The sequence below is a fragment of the Balearica regulorum genome, chromosome 1 (genome assembly GCF_011004875.1).
Source record: "Balearica regulorum gibbericeps isolate bBalReg1 chromosome 1, bBalReg1.pri, whole genome shotgun sequence".
Classification (NCBI taxonomy): domain Eukaryota; kingdom Metazoa; phylum Chordata; class Aves; order Gruiformes; family Gruidae; genus Balearica; species Balearica regulorum.
Window position 1 is genome coordinate 216,735,174 of NC_046184.1, and position 18,955 is coordinate 216,754,128.

The following is an 18,955-nucleotide window of genomic DNA, read 5'->3' on the forward strand; positions in this document are numbered from 1 at the left end:
CTAACTGCTTACCCACAGCTGGGTACACTGCTCTGTACACAGGCGTCGGAACAAGAAAGCACATTCCTGCTCACCATATAGCTTTCTGTAAACAATACTGTTCACGGTTTTGCCTCAAAGGATATTTAAGCCTGCTTGTACCTTGGATGCAGGAACTGGATCCGTCAGTCAGCGAGAACTGCGAAATGTATGCTTCCTCCCACCATCATCTTCCCATTTCCCTGCCTGAATAATTCAATGCCACATCGTTATTACAGGTTGTGGTCCACATACTACGGAAAAACACCTACCCCTACCACTGCGAAAGTCTATTCTAAATAAGCAATGGAAAGGTTGCTCAGCTCCCCACTATTCAGCTCGTGAATGTTATCCCTGGGCCAGATGGGAATCAGAGGAAGCGACAGGGGAGACACTGAAACAGAATTATGCTTTCTGAATTTGGTGTCATTGCTGAAATAATGAGAAAAGGAGTGGAGGCTGCTAAATTTCTGTAGGTAGAACATCTGCTGGGTAGGAAGAAAAAAGAAAGGAACCGTAGTATTGTCTTACTGATGTCACTTGCGACCAGGGCACTGCCTATCCTTGGACTGTTTCTTTTCCAGTTCAGCTCAGATCCTTTTCTGGAATGGTGGCATTCCTTACCTCTACCCATTTCACCTGGGAAGGTTCTTCTGAGTACAACCAGTCATTTCCAATTCTGCTTTGATCATTCCCTACCCCGGGGAAATACAAGCCAGAGTGCCACACCAAAAGTTCCAAAAGGCAGAAACTCAAGTCTACTGCCAACCAGACTACTGGAAAAGATATTTGAAAGAGTATGAGAAACTTTTCTTTTCTTGCCACTGGCCTTCCTTGATCTTGATTACTACCTGAAGTAGCATCGGCTGCTACAAACACCTCAGAACAGGAAGACCAACAGAGGATAATCTTCCCCAAGGGCAAATGCAGCTCAGGTGCTCAACTGTGAATTAAGAATCAGTTTTTAATAGAACTAAATTGGAAATTCATTTATGACAACAGCACTTTGGGGGAGCAGGAGTATCATATAGACTATTTTTCCTGAATGAAAAGCTACGGTAAAACCAGAACACAGTTGCTAATACAGGGTGCCTCGACGCCGGCAGTTTGCCAGCACAGCTGGGTGAAGATAAGGCGAAACACATTTCAAACATTCAGCTAGCTATGCCAACAAAATAAGGCCTAGCCCTTGTCTAGCACAATATTGAACTAACCTGCTAAATTTAGAAAGAGAAAAAAAATTTCAACAGATAAACCTCTACAGCAGGGAGATCCATGTGCTCACTTGAGAGTAGAAAAGTGTTTGGCTGTGTCTGGATTCACAACAACATCCCTCTGGCTGAAAAGGTCTGGCCTCAGTTATTAACTGGACAGCAGCGTTGCAGTGCACCTCCATGTGAAGGACTTGGCATTAATCAGCTCCAGCAAGCAGAGAACATCAAAGCACCCCTGCTAGTAAAATGAACTTTTCAGGGAAGATCAAAGCTCAATGCACTCCACAATCTAGGCCTGGGGTGTTTAAAAGACTACCCCAAACTCCAGAACAAAGACCACTGTCAACAGTCACATTCCTCTGGCAGAGCAGAGCTCTGCAGTGACAGTAAACCTTGGCCGCAGGACACAGAACGCAACTGGTCAGAAGTCCAAGTCTCCCCAGGAAATCAGGAATAGCAACATCACTATCCTTGATTTCAAGTAAAAGAAACATACCTTCACTCCTACCTCCTACTTGCACATTTGTAAAGATGAAAGCGAAGACGATCACCTCTTATCAAAAGGAGAAGGAGCGCAAATGAGAAGCATGTGCAGAAGAACGAATTAAAGAACATTTTTATCAGGCTTCAGCAACACACCAGAAGATGCTCAAACTCTTTATGTAGATTTTTATACTATTTCTTTAGTACCTAATGCCCACTAGCTGCTACAGAAGCAATAGAAACATAGAGGATTTAATTCCCCTGGCATTAGAGATAGTCCAGTCACTTCTCCCCCAGCAATACGCAGATCAGAACACCAGCTTTAACCAGTCTTTGGATACTGGCATCCAAATTCTGCAGATTTACAAATGAAAGACTCATGTAATAACAAAGATTATGTTCACCTCCTCAGCAGAAAAGCCTAAGCTTGAAATGCTTAGAAAAACTAGAGTATAAGGCTTTCTTTGTTTTCTACGCAACTGATTAGCTCATAGTAACTAATCAAAATCTGCTTTCATACAGATTAATAGAAGTACAGATTAACATCTTTAAAGTTTGTTTGATTTGGGGGTGGGTTTGGTTTTTTTGTTTTGCTTGGTTGGGTTTTGGGGTTTTTTTTAACCTATTTGAACATAATGCACATCATTTAAACTCTGCATACATTTTGATAGATGAGAAGTTTAGGCAGATGCTGCCCTGAAAGCCAGCACATCGGTCACCGTGTCATAGCAAGTGCTTCTGCACCTTTTACACAGCAAGCACAGGGGAAAAATTCAAATGCCCAAAAAGAACTAGTGCACTTCCCAAGTCTCCCACGATATATAGAGGTAGTGATTCTAAAGGCTCATCACCTCCCAGATCATTACACTTTTGAGCTCTTGTATTTGAAACACACAGAAAATAACTAAGAAGCAGATACAAAGTAGTCTTACTGCAACTGCTCACAGAAACTGAAGCAGAAATTACTTTTCTTTCATCTCTCTTCTATTATTGGGTGGAAAATGTGGAATACAAGAAATAGCTACAGTTCTCACTAACAGACCCAAAGATATTCATTACACAAAATACTTTAGCACCTCGTTTGCTACGCAGAGATCTGAGTGTTCTTTGAACAGCAACGAAAAGATGACATTGCTTAAAGATCTAGAGAGAAAATCAAATCATGAGCCTTGAATCGTTTTGCTCACAAATTCACACACCTTTCTGTTATCCTGCTTAGGCATATCTGAAAAAAGACAACTCACCCTTCCCCACCCCCAAACTACATGCATTTTCTTCCCTGCCTGGATTATCAAAGTTTCAGAAAGATCAACTCTAGTAGATTTATTGGCTGCTTTTACACGGAGAAAGAAAAAAACATTGTCTAGTATCAAAAGGTTTTTTAAACAACCTAAGGATAGTTTCAGTAAACGGAATTACATTCTCTGTTATTATGAGGTATCGAAATTCACAATATTCACCTTTTACAACCCACATTCATACACCACATTACCTTGCTATATAAATACACTATTTCAACACTGCTACTGCTCCAGACACACAGTCCCATTCAACGCTCCTCTCACACCCAGGAGTACTGAAGGGAGGTGAGGAAAAAAAAGTAGTTTTCTCATCTTCTGCTCGAAAACGCACAAATGCTACTTGGCTGTGTTACCACTGAGCCTAAACCATAATGTCTCACCTCTCTGATTCCTTCTTGTCCAGCATGGTCATACAACTTCTCTTCACAAGGAGCCACATGGAGAAGACAAGGGGCAATGGTACAAGTTGCACTGGGAGATGTTTCATCGCAATATAAAAAAGAATTTTTTTTACAGGGAGAACAATCGGTCACTGGAACAACCTCCCCAGGGATGTGGTAGAGTCCCCACCGCTGGATGTTTTCAAGATGCAATTGGACAGGGTGCTAGGTAATCTCACCTAGGCTCCCTTTTCCAAAAAAAAAAAGTTGGATCGCATGGTCTTTGAGGTCCTTTCCAACCTGGGCTGTTTGGATCATTCTATGAACCTGTGGACCACAGTTAGCTCGCATTTTATCAATGTAGAGAGCAAAGCCAGCCAGGTCTGCTCCCCAGTATTCTGTCTGGACATATTTCCAGGTACAGACTTACACACATTAAAGAAACACAAGTCACCTCAATAGCTTTCATTGCAAAACTTGGCACAGGGGAAGAGATCATTCCAGTCAGCAAAGTATTTCCTCCGACCCAGTATCAGGAAGGATAAACCACAACTGTTACTCCCCATACGCCAAATTGTACAGCGGTGCTACGTGCAAGCAGAGAACGGTGTAACATCAAAAGGACACAGCAAGAGCAACTGCTGCATGCAATTTCATTTCCTCACCTAAGTGGAAAACAGCTGGGTCTGTCAAGGCAACAGTTGCAGCACAGAACCAAGGTGTGGCGGAGTTTGAAATTCGTACTGGTTAGACACCCCAGGGAGATACCTTGGAGGCACAGCTATTTTTAACGAGCACCAATGTGCTCATTCTGGTATTGCCAGTAGAGTGAATTAACTGAAGTTTATCACCTTACATCAACACCACAGGAGCTGGTGAAATAAATTTATGAAAATCCAAAGGTCTAGGCTTTTTTACAACTCACGTTAAAAAACCTAAACCTTGTGATAGTCCTCTCTTAATTTGTTTCTTCTCTTTCTTGTAATTCAGACGGAACTAAATACTGAAAGTAAGACTAGCATTCCCAGAAATGGCTTGGCTTCCCCCAACTATACAAACATACAAATACTGTAGCAGACCTTGTGGAGAAAATGTGAACACTTGTGTACTACCTTTCTCACACAACTATGCAGACTAACAGTGTTGAGAAGAGTGGAAGAATGAGAAGATAAAGAGGAAATTCAAAAGGAGGACTTATTTCTAATTAGGTTTTACTAGGCAGCTCTATTTACTTGTCCTCTTATTTAGTCACCTTAGATCACACAGAGATAATTAGAAACAATCACACAAAATCAATTAACATGAAAGAAAACTTCATAAACAACAAGCACATTAAAATAACATGTAAAGCTGCTGCCATCTACACCCTCTCACTAGTGGCAAGCCAGCTGAAAACAAGCAAAGTACATTTAGAGATAAGCTAAAACCAGGCTGGACAGACACCAACAGTATGAAAAGCGGCTGCCAGAAATCAAGACACCGTAATGTTTCCTATTATTGTTTTTCTGAATTTTTTTCTTGAATTCTCAAGTCATTCTAGCCCCTCTCCTCTGTCTCTGCCTGGTTTTAGGATGGACAGATACTTATTTTTAGATCAAACATTAACAAAAATTCAGCAGCCTAACACATAGTAATGTTTCCAGATAGAAATTCACAATTATGGCAAGAGATTCAGCAGCATTCTAAAATAGTTGTAAGTCTGAAAAATGGTTGGGTCAATTTTATTTCATTTTTAAAAACCTCAGGCCTTCATCTCTGTCATTCTCAAACTCTGAATTAAAACCAAAGTACTTCCACCTTTTACACCCTTAAAAAATAATTTTAAGTAATTTCTTAAATTTTCAGCCTTTCCTAGTATTGCCAGGAATGTCTCACAAAATATACAAATTCATTTATTCTTATATTCAAACATCTTTAAAAGTACTTTTGATCTGAGATCATCTTAGAGTATCATACCCTCAAGAAAAACTGTGGCTTGTTTGGTTTTTTTGCCTCCTCCCTTTTTTTCTCCCCTTCAAATACGCGTACAGAATATAGCAGAGCCAAAATAACAACTTATTTACGCTCAGTATCATATGCGTTTAAACACGGTCACAAGCGCCAAATTTTCTTCACCGACACTGGCTCGCATCTGGCACACAAGCTAGAAATAACTATACTTAGTGGCTTTACCACCATAAATCTTCGAAAGCCTTCTGCATGGCTGAGCTTTTCTCATAAAATTAGACACCAACGCGTTCTGTCTCTCTCATTAAAAGGATGCTTGCTGGAGAAAGCGCAGGAGGATAGAGATGTGTGTGAACAACTTTCTTGTAGCCACTGGAGATTGGACCTAACCACGTTTTCACAGGCACAAAGAAAGGAATACTTAAAATAATTCAAAAGACTCTTACAAGGAACATCTCTGAACATTGAGAACAACTTTAAAAATCTAAGAATAGAATCCACATGCTTACAATAGCACACAGGGGAAAAAAAACCACCCTAGATTTCAATAATATTTTTTTTTTCAGTTTTTACTCTCTTTCCTCAAGTATTAATTGGAAATACTGTGCTTATTTCAGAAATAAACACAACTGAACACTTACAAACACTAATTCAATAAAAAGCCTCTAACAACATATTCCTACTATGCATTTTGGAAAAATGTTATTAAAATTTTAAAACCTACTATAAAAAACAAACAGAAGAACACTACTTTGAGCTATTGTAAGCCAGTTTCATTTACTGCAAATACTTGACCGGAATAACTTTGGTTTGATTAGGTTTTGCCCTTTTTTTACAGCCCATTTTTAAAAACACGAATACAGAACACCTTTTTTGTGCACTTTCATACTTCAGTAAGGGACTAAGAAGATTGAACAAGGTCACTGACTGCACTAAAACCAAAAAAAATAAAAATATAATCAGATGCTTACTCATAAGAAAACTAAAAGAACGAACTGTACAACTGTAATACAAGATAACAGCTAGGTTAAAAGTCCACTAGGAGCAGGAGAAGCTGATCTCAGTGACCCACCGGGGATGGCAAAGTAACACAGTACTAAGTTCTCTGCAGTCAAGATAACCACGCTACATTGGGGCCCACCTGGGGGGGGGGAGAAAAAAGAAAAAAAGAAAAAAGATAAATCTCTTTTTTTACCTCTGCCTCCTCTATGAAGAGTATTTATGCAAGGTATGATCTGATAATATTGTTTCGTTCATTTGTCAGGACAAGCTTCCCACTCACTAGCATAGAGAGGGCACAAAGTTTTCAAGGTCTCCTCACGGGAGACGAGGCCAGCCGTTCTCTTTTGATTCCAAAGCCAGACTTGACCCGAACACAGAAACTCAAATATTAAAAGGAAATTCACACAATGCACCATCAAGAGACTGGCTGAACAGGTCTATAATGTAAATTCTGTACATTTCTGAAGAGGTTCTTCAGCATCCTTTATATAAAGTTCAACTAGCCTTTATGAGACACAAAATACACACAGGTCCCAATTACAACTTTTAGTGAAAACATAAAAAACTCTTCAGATACAGTAACAACTATCAGATTCTCCAAGTCATATCAGCTTCTATGAACAGAGGCTTTTTTTTTTTTTTTTTTTTTTTTTTTTTAAGAAACCAACCTGCCACACTGTTTACATTAGGGACCATGGGCAAAGTTTTACTTTCTGATTCACTCCAGTTCTGTGGCTCAAACACCACCATTGCCAAGAATCAGTGTTCACAACATGCTAGTGGGTATTTTCGGCACGACAAAAACTGAATTTGTTCTGAGCCAGCTTGACACATGGTCAAAAACACTTCTGTGAAGCCAGTTCTGGTGGTGTAATACCATCTCCTGTTATTCACCACACCCTTCTCGCAGAGGCAAGAGACAAGAATCTGTGCCTGCAAGACAGATAATATAATGGGCCATGAACTGGACTAACACGAAATCAGCTTTACTAGCAGATGCACATCTCCATGTTCACCTTTGAATATCTAAAATAGCTTCCAGATGAAAGATAAGGTTGGCAGGCAAGGGGAAGAAAAAATCATGTCTTCAGCCACAAAGCTAGATGAAAAGGGTGGAGCGCTCTCTATCAACAGCCTCAAAGTCCCAAGCCACAGCAGGTATTGTTTACAAGTAAAGTCTTTGTGTAGGTTATGCTAAAAGGCTAAAAGCACTGTCTGCAAAAGATGCTAAAAGCACTATTGGCAAAGGATGCGAAACCTGCAAAATAAACCTTTTCCCACCAAACATGATGAAACAAATACAACAAAACACCATAGGAAATTAAGCCAGGTTACACTAATTGTGTCTGGAATGATAAGAACGCTCTTCCTCTTTCCAATACAGCTTATCATGACATGGTTGTGGTATGTCCTGAACATCTTCAATTCCCCTTACATACAGGGTTTTGCAAGAGTTGGGATTAAAAATACTTAAGAGCCTCAAAGGGAAAGCCTCCCTCACAGAATCAGGCTTGGGTTTGATCAAGTGGATCAGAGAAAGAGTATTTTGTTCCTTTAAAATTATCCTGTACCATATATTCTAACATACCTATCTAACTTGGTCGATTTTGAGCTACGCCTTGCAACTGTCACCATAAAAATCTGTAACAAAGCAACTTTACAGGACTGCATTGCAACTGCTGGTTTTCTAGAGGTCTGCCAAGTAACATTGTGGTGAAAAATGATAGCTCCAGGAAAGACCATACTTGGAGAAAATTCAGAAAAAAAACCCCACACAACTTTATGGAAGCTAAAGAATTCATTCTTAAAAAAGGGGCATTGAGTCAACACTGAAAACGCAACCTTTGGCAAAGAATGCACGTGTTGTACTTCGAACCAGAATCCTCTTTTTACTGTCTTCCAAGATAAACGCATGCTAAAAGGCACAGCGCTCACCAGCTAACCTAAGAAGCCTGAACTCTCCTGAAAGCTTCTAAGGAAACACAAGCCCTTAAAAATCAGACTTCCAGAGCATGTGTTGGAATTGCTTTAATAAATAAAAGCTCATTCAAATGCAAGCCTTAAAGCTAAAGTGGAGGAAAAAAAATAAATTCTTTCTGATGTGAGAAAGATTGTTGTTTTGAGTTTTTGGGTTGGTTTTTTTTTTTTTTCGTTTGGTTGGGGTTTTTTTTCCGACACTATTACTGCTGCTACAAAAAAACCTCCAAAGAATCATCAAAAACAAACCTTCATTAGTTAACTAAAAAAAACTGTAAAGCTACTTAGAAATATTGAAACAGGAGATCCATTACTTTTTATATGTCAGGGATAAAAAATAAAAATAAAAATGAAGGAGTGTGGTCCATTTCTCAATTTCACTGTGCCAAGATAGGCCTGAATCATTACACTGTGGTTATGTTTATACTGAAACTTTTTTTTTTTTTGCTCAAAACTTGGACTTCCACACCCAGTAGGCAACATTTTTTTAAAGTACATTCCAAGCTTCCCTCAAACAGTTCCAGTCAAAACATCACCAGATTTTAATTCCGTCAAGAATGTGAGCATCTCATTAAAGGACTGCCTAATTACAGGTAACGTGCCCAGACCACAGATTCTGTGGCATCTTTATACGAAATATTATTCAGAAGTAACACCACCAGCTTTTCCTCAAAATTTCTGAAATTTCTGCATATTTAGTATTATAGCAAAGAATTATTCTGTGTGTCCTCAACTAATTAACAGATCTTGGGAAAAAAAAAAAAACAAAAAACAAATGAACTCATAATACTCACTAGCTGTGAGAAAGATCAACTGAAGAGGAAAGAAATGTCATCAACTCCTAAGAAAATTAAAAGCTTTAAAGAAAAAAAATTAAGCCTCTAGATCCACTAGTCACACAAGGAAAGTCTTTTCAAGTGTGAGTCAAACCCAGACTAAAACAATATTGTGCATACAGTTTTCATGAGTTTTCCTAATTTGTCTGCTGTTTTCCTCTTTGCCAGGTTGCAGAATTCAGAACCTGTGAGCACTGAAAATCACTACACTCCTACTTAAATACAGCCATGAACACCAGAGGCGGGCATTGCATCTGCTGAACGGTGTGAATGACCTTGAAGGAAAAAGGAAAGGTGGCACTGAAGGACAAATTTCTGAGCAGTACAAAGGAAAAAAGAGATGACCTCCTCATGAAAAGAGAGGTATTTTAAAAAAAGGCCTTATCAGATACCCACTAGCCAGAGGCAAACATGCTCTGCAGCCCAATACGGGGTTCAAGAATATCCGAACAAATTGCATTCCCTGCAGCTGGAGACCGGAAAGAACAGGAAGAAAGGTAAACTCCTCACTACCACTTTGCCTCAGGACAGGAAAAGTAAAGTTTTCTCATAATTCTTCAGAATTTCTTATGGCATCCTAATATATATGACTATATACACATATAAATACATATTCTTTTACAGTTTTCTTTTCCAGTTACTTATCCTTCTGCAGCACTATCCATACTGTGACAAGACTTTTCCCTAGCACGTTATCTGTTAAGTGATCTGCGTTGTAGCTGCTATATTAGATTTGCTATATTTAAAATTGGAACTGCAAGTTAGCTTCTACTTCAGTAGCTTGACTCAAAGCCAAAGTTGCTGTAAACCTTATTGCGAACCTACCAATGTAATCAGTGAGATTACAGAAGCATAGTCAAATTCCACTGGACAGTACAAAGTATATTCACAGCAAAAGGTTACATGCAACCTTATTAAGTGGAGCATAATTCAATTCATCAAATGACATGTTAAAACTAGCAGCAACTAGCTCACTACAGACACATACTCATTCATACTTCTTTTTTTTTTTTTTTTTTAAATATCTGTACTGTTCACTCAGGCTTGTCATGACAAGAATGAGACACCAAATTAGAGACATTGAAGAAGTACTCTGTCATCGTACTAGGTGCATATACACAAATCCCCAGTAAGTTCCTCCTTCCCTCACCCACATACTCCACATTCAACCTGCTACGTCGCAGCAGAGCAAAAGCAAGCGATGGCCTGATAGGGAAGCGGCATCCAAGACCAGAAAGGGCTCAGATTGTTAAGGAAGACCCACAAGAAAATCTCCCTACTTAGCAAGTAAACACAGAGACTTAACAAATCTAGCAGGCCTAAGCGGTACTGCTGAGCTTTAAATGCAAAAGCATCTTGGAAACAGGGGTGATACCCAAGAACTAATTAAAAGTCACAAACTCAGAACTGGACAAAAAAAAGACTAAGGAAGAAATGAAGTATCTGGGAGGAAAAACAAAAAAAAAAAAAAAGTTGAAAAATTGGAGGGAAGAAGCAATCTTCAGAGGGCAGAGCTTTGGAGAAGAGGTTGGAAGACGGAACATACCACACAAAGACAAAGGAGAAAAGCAAACGACACAGAAAGAGAGTGAGAGGAGAACGTAGCTTTACCAAAAAAAAGCTGAGTTAATTCACAGGATATGTTACACTGCAATATATGCTAGACTGAACAATGGGATGATATTTTAAATAAGAAAAAGTAAGGAGGGAGAAACCACAAGGACAGAAGAGGGAAAGAAGCAGAAGGAGGTATCTGTACATATATTTGCATCCGTACCAGGAGCACACGAAGATTGAGCCTATCATCTTGGCAATTCCTTTTACATTATGAATTTAGTTGAAAGTGATGAAAACCTAAATTCGGAATCCAGCAAATGAAAGGACTGCATTGCTATTCCATCTCAGCCAGAAATCATGCCATCTTTACAGCTATTTTCAACTGACTTAAAATGATGAAGCAACGTACGATCAACACATCCAGACAGCAGAAAATTATCTAAGACTTAAATAAGGTGGCTTTTCCAGCTCTAGTTCTCAAAGCAGCAGCTGTGCCTTCTACAGGAGCATTAGGCTGCGGTTACATGGTGACTTTAATTCCATGTGAACCTGCGCTGCTACTGTACAGTCTTGCTTTCCCTCTCCTTCCTCAGGTCCTCATCCCTCCTCCTCTCATGCTAAGCAGAGGCACTTGTGCAGCCATGCAGCAAGCTGGATCAGGGAATGGATTTATCCCAAAATTATCCCTTTTTGGGAGAAGATTTGGGGAAGGTTTGATTTCAGGTGGCTGAGCACGCTAACCCACATGGCTCACCCATCCTTGTGCTCCTACAGGGAGACAGTAGAATTAGTTGGCAAGCGGAGCTGGCCATTCAGCAGCAGTCCAGACTTCAGAACAAATTAAAAGAGCCACGTAACCACAATCTCATTCTCTCTGGCAACACATGAAAGCGAAGAAGTTTTAAAAAAGACATTTTAGAATACATTAGCAAAAACTGTAAAGGCATGTAAAGTTCTTTTGTAAAGCAGGCCTTGAGATAACACTCAAGGTAAAGCAACTATCACCTACCAAGTTTATAAAGCCTATTGTACATAAATACATCATAGAAATACCAAGTTGAATTAAAATGTGGATCATACACATTCTTTACAATTTTGCAGCGACGTGCACATACACAAAAGGAAAGTATGTCTACATCCCAGCAAACTAAGGCCAGTTTCAGACTGATTTACTACCACCAATCAAATAAGGCAATCTTTAAAACCAAAATAAAATATATGAAAATTGCCAAAAATCTCTGATAAATTCAGCCATTCATAATTCAGTTGGCCCTGGAAAAAAACAAAACAAAACAAAACAAAAAAACCCAAAGAACTGGCTGCCTAAAAGCAGCCAGGTACGGATAGAGTGAAGAAGTACTCGTAGCCATAGAAAAACTTTGAAGGATTTCTGGGTCATAACAACAAAGCTTACATTTACCTTTCAGGGGGAAAAAACCTCTTTCTCCATCACAGTTGCAGAAAGACAATCTTTTTATAGTAATGCCAGCATGGATCTACCACATGAAACGATATGGTAGCTTTAGCGAGCTACAGAAGATAAACATATGTCATGCCTAAAACTGAGCCAATGATCCTAAAAGCATCCTGAATCACTCGTTCCACAAATTCCCCAGTCACCAAGTATGAAGAAATGTAGCACGAAAGCCAAATAGATTATAAACACAGAAATGTATTTCTAAACCTATTTGCTAACACATTTCAAAACACATTTTTTATTATAGTCTTGTCAACTCATAAAAAGATACTCCAGCTTTACTGCTACTAAGCTCCCGCAGAGAAGAGAAACACAATGCAGTTTGTAAGATTGCAATGCATATTTGATTTTTTTTTTTTTAATGGATATTAGAATTTTACATTGTGTTAAAAGTCATCCACCTCCCAGGAAAGCTTTCCACTCAACATCAGCACATAGTTTTGTCAAGTCCCAGGTATGGTTTCCACAGCAAAACACGTTGTGTTTTCTTCCCGGCCTCCAGGACCTGAATCTACATCCTTGCACACAAAACACTGTGTTATCACTCAAAAAGACAACATATTTTAGATTTACTTAAACATAGTGGTTTTGTTTACGTACAGCCCTCAAGGAGATGAAGTATTTGCAGAGGGGCTGGAGAAAAGGTAGTTACACCTATATGCCTCAACCCTGACCAAGAAAAATCCCGTTTGGAATAAATAGTAGTTCAGCCTTTGTTCTCTCCAAATGACATAGTTAAAACCTTCAAACTACAACCATTTAAAGCAATGCTCAGTTTTGCATAAAGATATCAAAGCCATTGGAATGGCAAGTATGCTTAGGATCTGGTAGGCTGCCAAAAATCATCTGCTAATACACTCGACAATAGATGTATTCTAATAGAACTCACAAGAGAACTTTCTGATCTTTTCCTTGTATCATTTTCTTTAGTTGTATACAAAACTGAACTGAAATGATATAAAAAATGTAATTAAGAGTTTTAAACCCTATACAAATACTATGGTTTATAAGTATTGCATATGCAATTTGAATGCTTGCATTTATATGCGAGCAAATACAGTTATCATTTGTAATAATTTAACATTTTAAAATATGCATTCTTAATCACTAACTTGCAAACTGTGTATTCAGAGTTTCTCATTGCCGCTGCAGCAGTTAAGTTTGTAGCGCTCAGAGCAGCATAAAACAGGATCTCAAAGTTGTGCTCTTGCAGTGCCTGAAAGCTCCAACAGTGCTACGAAAGGACCCAAACTCTCTCAAGTCTTGATAAACAAACAGCATTCAGTTAAAATTTAATACTTTCGGATAACAGCAGGGTGCTTTCTATAAAAATCATTCTTCATTCCAGAGACAAAAAGATCCTGTGTGTGGTTCCAATGAGCACTGCTTTCTGGAACACTTCAGAATCACGGTGGCTGCATATCCTGAATACAATCATAAATACACAAGTAATGGGACGACAAGGTTGACACCCAACTTCTCACACGAGTGTCACATGCTGACCGGAGCACTATCAAGACTACAAAGTCTTCAAAGCCCAAGTCTTCCTTCACAGCTAGATGCAATTAAAAGCCCTCTGCATCACAAACCAAATTTGTTTGGTTTTGGGTTTTTTTTTTTCAGCACATGTTTTTAAGCAAAAATTCTCTTATTCTCTCTTATTCTGTTATCTGATATTTGAACAAACCACTGACACGACGGAGCTGTCATATCCTATCACATCAAGCCATGTTTAAAGAATGTTTAATCTGTAAATCCAAGCAATGATTCTGCAAACACACGTTGCTTGCAACAGGAATGCTGAACAGAGACTATGTACGTTCAGTGACTGTGTCAGTGAATTAAATATCTTAACAGAGTTTCTTAATCCATAACATTAAAATTTACAAATTAAATTAACTGTAGAAATTAAATTACATTAAAGAAAAATATTTAAAGCCGGCATTTTCACGTTTTCCTGGGTTTGTATCCACAGGCTAATAATGCTTATGACATCTTTCAGCAGAATACAAACGGAAGTAATTATAAGCTCCTAAAAAATAGGAAATGCTAACAGAACTTGGACTAGAGCAGCAGTACCTGGTCTAGATGTTCTAAAAATAAGCTTCTATCTAGGGGGAAAAATTCCTTGGATCAGTCTGCTACTTATTACTCAGCATTTGCGAGTTAAACACTGCACAGCCACTAATTTTAATCTAAGGAAATGAACGCTGTGATCTTTCCCATGCAAAAAAAGCATTTCAACACCCACAGAAGAAAAACAGGGGAGAGAAGGCTCAAGGCTCGACATTCTGATTTATGAAGAAAGGACACTGTGAGAGTGAGACAAACAGTATGTCATCTGTCAAAGTTAACACATTTGCATTTTATATACAAATATAAAGCAAGAAATCTCATTTAAATAATTAATGGATGGACTATACACTGCCAAAAAGAGCAGGACAGCAGTGAACTCACTGCTGACTATTTTACAGAAGAACCATCCTAGAAATTGATCCTCCCTAAACAGAATAATTAATCTTCCATATAATGCCAGGTATCCACTGCCACCGTATTTTGTTAAAAGCAAACTTTTAACTTCAAGAGAAGCAACCACATTAGGTAAACTGAATAATAAAACCCCCACCATTGACGTCATGTAGATTTCCTCTATTGATCTTAACCTGCACAGAGTTTTAATTTATAAATGCAAGTATCTTATTACAAGTTTCTGGTTAAAAATACAATTTAAAAATGCTGTTAAAAACTATCTCTAGCGAGATATAAATCATCAGTGGTTTTAAAATATTTTAATAATTTTAGCAGCCTCTTACAACTGGTAAATCAAAGTCTTACTCTATTATATACAGAAACATTGCTGAAAAGACCAATGCTTTTTGTATGTTGTTTGTGACCTTTTTTTTTTTTAACATTTCCCCCATTGAAGAGAAGAAAAAATGGTTTGCATTGTGTTAGCTCCAGTTATAATTTCCAGCTGTGTCAAAACTTTAACAGCCTAAAAGCAGGAAATCCAAAGAGGAAATTCCATCGTCAGTTCCTGAAGTTTTGTAACTCAAATGTTCTTCCAAAAACTGAATCTTAAAGGAATTTTGGTAGCATTTTCTGTAACCTTACCTGATATCTTCAAGTAGCTCGCATTCTGCCTGATGCTTGGCCTGAAGTTTTGTCATCTGCTCAACCTGAATGTTTTTTAGCTCTTGCGTAACTTTCACCTACAAAAAAACCAGCACAGACCACATGTATTTTCTGTAGAGTTTAAGTCAAATTTCAACAAGAAAAAACACAATTCGTGTCCTTCATCTATTTTGAAATTGCACATTTCAGTGGAAAATTCAAACACGGAGTTAAGAGTGCAGCTTAACCCCAGGCAACGTTCATAAAGGCTGATTTCAATAAGTGCTGTCACCCCAGCAGGCTTACACTGCACACAGCAAGAAGCTGACACCCAACCATTAATGAAAGTGCAATTTTATTCCAAAACCTGGGAGGGTAGCTTGTAAGCAACAAAACGGTTTTGCCTACCAAAAAACAAAAAAAAAAAAAAGCAGGCCAGAGAGGAAAAATTATAATGTATACATTTAGCACTTCAGTGCAAATCACACAATTCTGAAATTTATTAAGCTGTCCTACGATTGCTATCATTTAAAGATAGCTTACACATCAAGTTGCTTTTGATTGTGCATCAAATCAAAAGAGCGCTCTATAAAAAGCTTCAGAAGGTTGACCTTATGTTTTTAGTATTGGTGTAATTTTCCTTTGAACCTTGTGATCATGAAGCTAAAATTTCAACACTTTGGGAACCTACTTGGTAACTGGCTGGTAGCACCATTGGCACGGGTATCAGGAATGATTTGATTTTGGAAGGAACCTTGAGGTTGTTTTGTTCTTGTTTTTATAAAACAAGAGGTCTTGGCATTTAAGCCCTCTAGTGATCACAGGGAATCCATGTATCAGCCTAAAAAATGATCACCAGCGTATCTGAAGACATTATGCATTCATGAGGACAGAAATGCCAAACAGTTACTGTAATGGGGGAAGAGAGATGAAAAATTCAGAGGAAGAAGACACAGATCTCCCTCTTCTTCTCTAGCCAGGCAAAATAAATCTAGATCTCATCAGCTAGCAAAAACCTCAATTTTAACACTGAAAACAATCCCCCAGCAACAAGCACCTTTTAATCACAACATGAAATAAAGACGAGTTTTTCACATGATTGAAAAAAAAAAAAACCAAACCACACATGTATGCCCCTGACTTTAAGTCGAAAAAGTGTCTATTTTTAATATGAACTTTCAGCGTTTTCATTTTTATTTGTGGATTTAAAAAACCCTACTCAAAATAAACAAACTCACACAAGATGACCCATGTAATGGAAACAATCTCAAATGAAATAATATAGGCAAAGAATGACAAACATGTAATATAAATAAGCCGCCAAATGCACACTAAAATAGAAATAAGAACAGTTTAACAAAAGCAGAGTCCAGCCGCAAAACAAGAGGTCGAGAGGCAGGAATGAGCCAAGGAAAGATCTTCACTGCAGCTGCCTGCCAGGGCTACTGGGGAGCTCGGGGGATGACAAGGGATTTCTGTTTACGCTCCCTCTCAAGTCTTCCTCCCCATCTCTCCCAGTCACTATTATACAGCTCACACAGCAAACCCCTGCAGTCTCCTCTTCTCACTGAGAAATCTCAACATCACATAGGAGATCTCAAACATCTACAGTGAGCTATAACAATCAGACTGTAAACGATTACAGCCCAAACCACCCTCATCGGGCAGCATCGCAAAGAATATATAACACGCGCAATCTCAAAACCACAAAACTCCCTTCCACGGTGCCTGGAAAGGAGCAACCTCTCCATCCTGAGACCCGCTTCACTGTCTCTAGCTCCCCCTTTCTCCCCACACACCAACCATTGCACACAACCCTCAAAATAACTAACCGATAAATCTCCATGTATCAGTACTTACACGTAGCTCAAGTCTCCCAGATAACAACCTGCCTGCACAGACAAGCCACACTAATAACAGCCTTTTTTCCCAATCTACATTCGTTCTTATGTCTCTTCTCACATCAACCCCCACTAATGCAAAGCACCCCATATTTCCACGGGCCGCACGGACACAAAAAAGCCTCCCCGCTGCATTTGCAGATTGTTGCTATCACACATATGTTGCACATTTTTGGCTGCCCCTGTTCGCCCGCGCTCCTGATACACGCCGGGATAGCCTGCATCCTTGCATCAACTCCAGATGTGACCTTCTGCTCCAAGACAACCAACCCATCGCTGTTGGTATCAACCCACCATAGTACCTGAACACAGCTGAGCCCCCAAAATACTACCAGCAGCACCCCACAACCGGTACAGTCTCAACACCTCCGTGCAGCCAAGCCCTCTGCAGTCACTGACCCCCTTCCAGCCCTACCCAGCCATTGCTCTCCTTCATCTGGAGAACCTCCAGTGGGTATGGAGGTGGCACGGCCACCCCAACACCCACTGCCCGACCACTGCCCCCCCAGCACCTCTTTCCTCACCAGCCCTTCCCCATGCCCTGTCTTGCCTGCAGACCTTACCTCCCCCCCGACCCATCCCACCCCCCTGGCCCCCCACGACCAGTTTCCAACCCCCCCAGACATTCCCACCTTGCTGGGCCACCCTCCCCAAGACCCCACGGCCCCCAATTCGCCCCTCCACCCCCTTCCCTCCTAACACTTGCTCTCCCTCTCCTAACCTGCCTCCAGACTCCACCACTGCACAGCCCACCCAGAGCCCAACCTGCTGCCCCCCCCTTCCCCACTCCCCCACCCTGACCCCCTCATCGCTCCCCACACCCCGCCCCACCACCCTGCCCCAAACCTACCCCATCCCAGTCAGCGCCCCCCCCCCCCCGAACCCCCCCCACCGGCCCCGCTGCCCCCCAACCTCCTCCACACACCGCAGCCCCAGCCCCTCTCGCCTCCCCCGGGGTGCAGGGGGGGGGGGGGGGCCCTCACCTTCCTCGGCGGGGGCTGCATGGTGCTGCGCTGGGTCTCCACATCAATTCCCTCCCCCCGGCAGCAGGATGCGGCCCCCGCTGCAGGAGGAGGAGGAGGAGGAGGAGGAGAAGGAGGAGGAGGAGCGGGCAGCGACCGTCTCCCTCCCGGCTCGGGGCGAGTCCCGGTCGGCGGGAGGAGCGGGGGTGGGGAGAGGCCGCCTCTTCCTCACGGGCAGCGGCGGGCGGGCGCCGAGCAGCGTCCCGAGTGCCGGCCCTAGGGAGCGGGGAGGGAAAGGAGGCAGCAGAGGGAAGGCGGGGACGAAGCTGAGGGGGGCTGGAGGGAGGGGGGGGGGGGGGAGCGACTTCGGGAAAAAAAAAAAATAAAAAAAAAAGGAGGCAGCGGAGCGCGGCTCGGGAGCGCCCCGCTGAGGGGACGCGCGCCCCGCCAACGGCCCGCCCCGCCGGCGGGAAACCTCCCAGCCGCCTAGAGCGGCCACCATAGAGTGGCGGGCGGGGAGAGAGAGAGAGAGCGAGAGAGAGAAGACGGGGTGGGCACGCCCCCCGCCCCGCCCTCCCGGAGCGCCGGCTGCGGCCGCTAGGGGGCGCCGTGAGCAGGGCGGGAACCGGCGGGAGGGCGCGGGGGGGCGCGGGGGGGCACGGGGGTGTGAATAGGGGTGTGAATAGGGGGGGTGCATGGGGGTGTGAATAGGGGTGTGCATAGGGGTGTGAATGGGGGGGTGAACAGGGGTGTGCAAGGGGTGTGAATAGGGGTGTGCACAGGGGT

The 18,955-nt window shown here is 41.3% G+C and overlaps 1 protein-coding gene across 2 annotated transcripts in view; it reads right to left on the reverse strand.

Moving 5' to 3' along the window:
• The window catches only part of FCHSD2 (FCH and double SH3 domains 2), a 166,043-nt gene extending 147,551 nt beyond the window's left edge, over nucleotides 1-18,492 (reverse strand). Inside the window, exons 1-2 of one of the 2 annotated variants that reach the window (XM_075742599.1) lie at nucleotides 18,191-18,492; nucleotides 15,307-15,404 (exon numbers count right to left, since the gene is read on the reverse strand). In XM_075742599.1, the coding sequence (XP_075598714.1) occupies nucleotides 15,307-15,404; nucleotides 18,191-18,211 (119 nt within the window). In that variant the 5' untranslated portion in view covers nucleotides 18,212-18,492. Of the gene's footprint in view, nucleotides 1-11,944; nucleotides 12,009-15,306; nucleotides 15,405-18,190 lie in introns of those variants that run through there. The other variant, XM_075742600.1, reaches the window with a different exon arrangement.
• Between the last annotated feature and the right edge of the window lie 463 nt (nucleotides 18,493-18,955).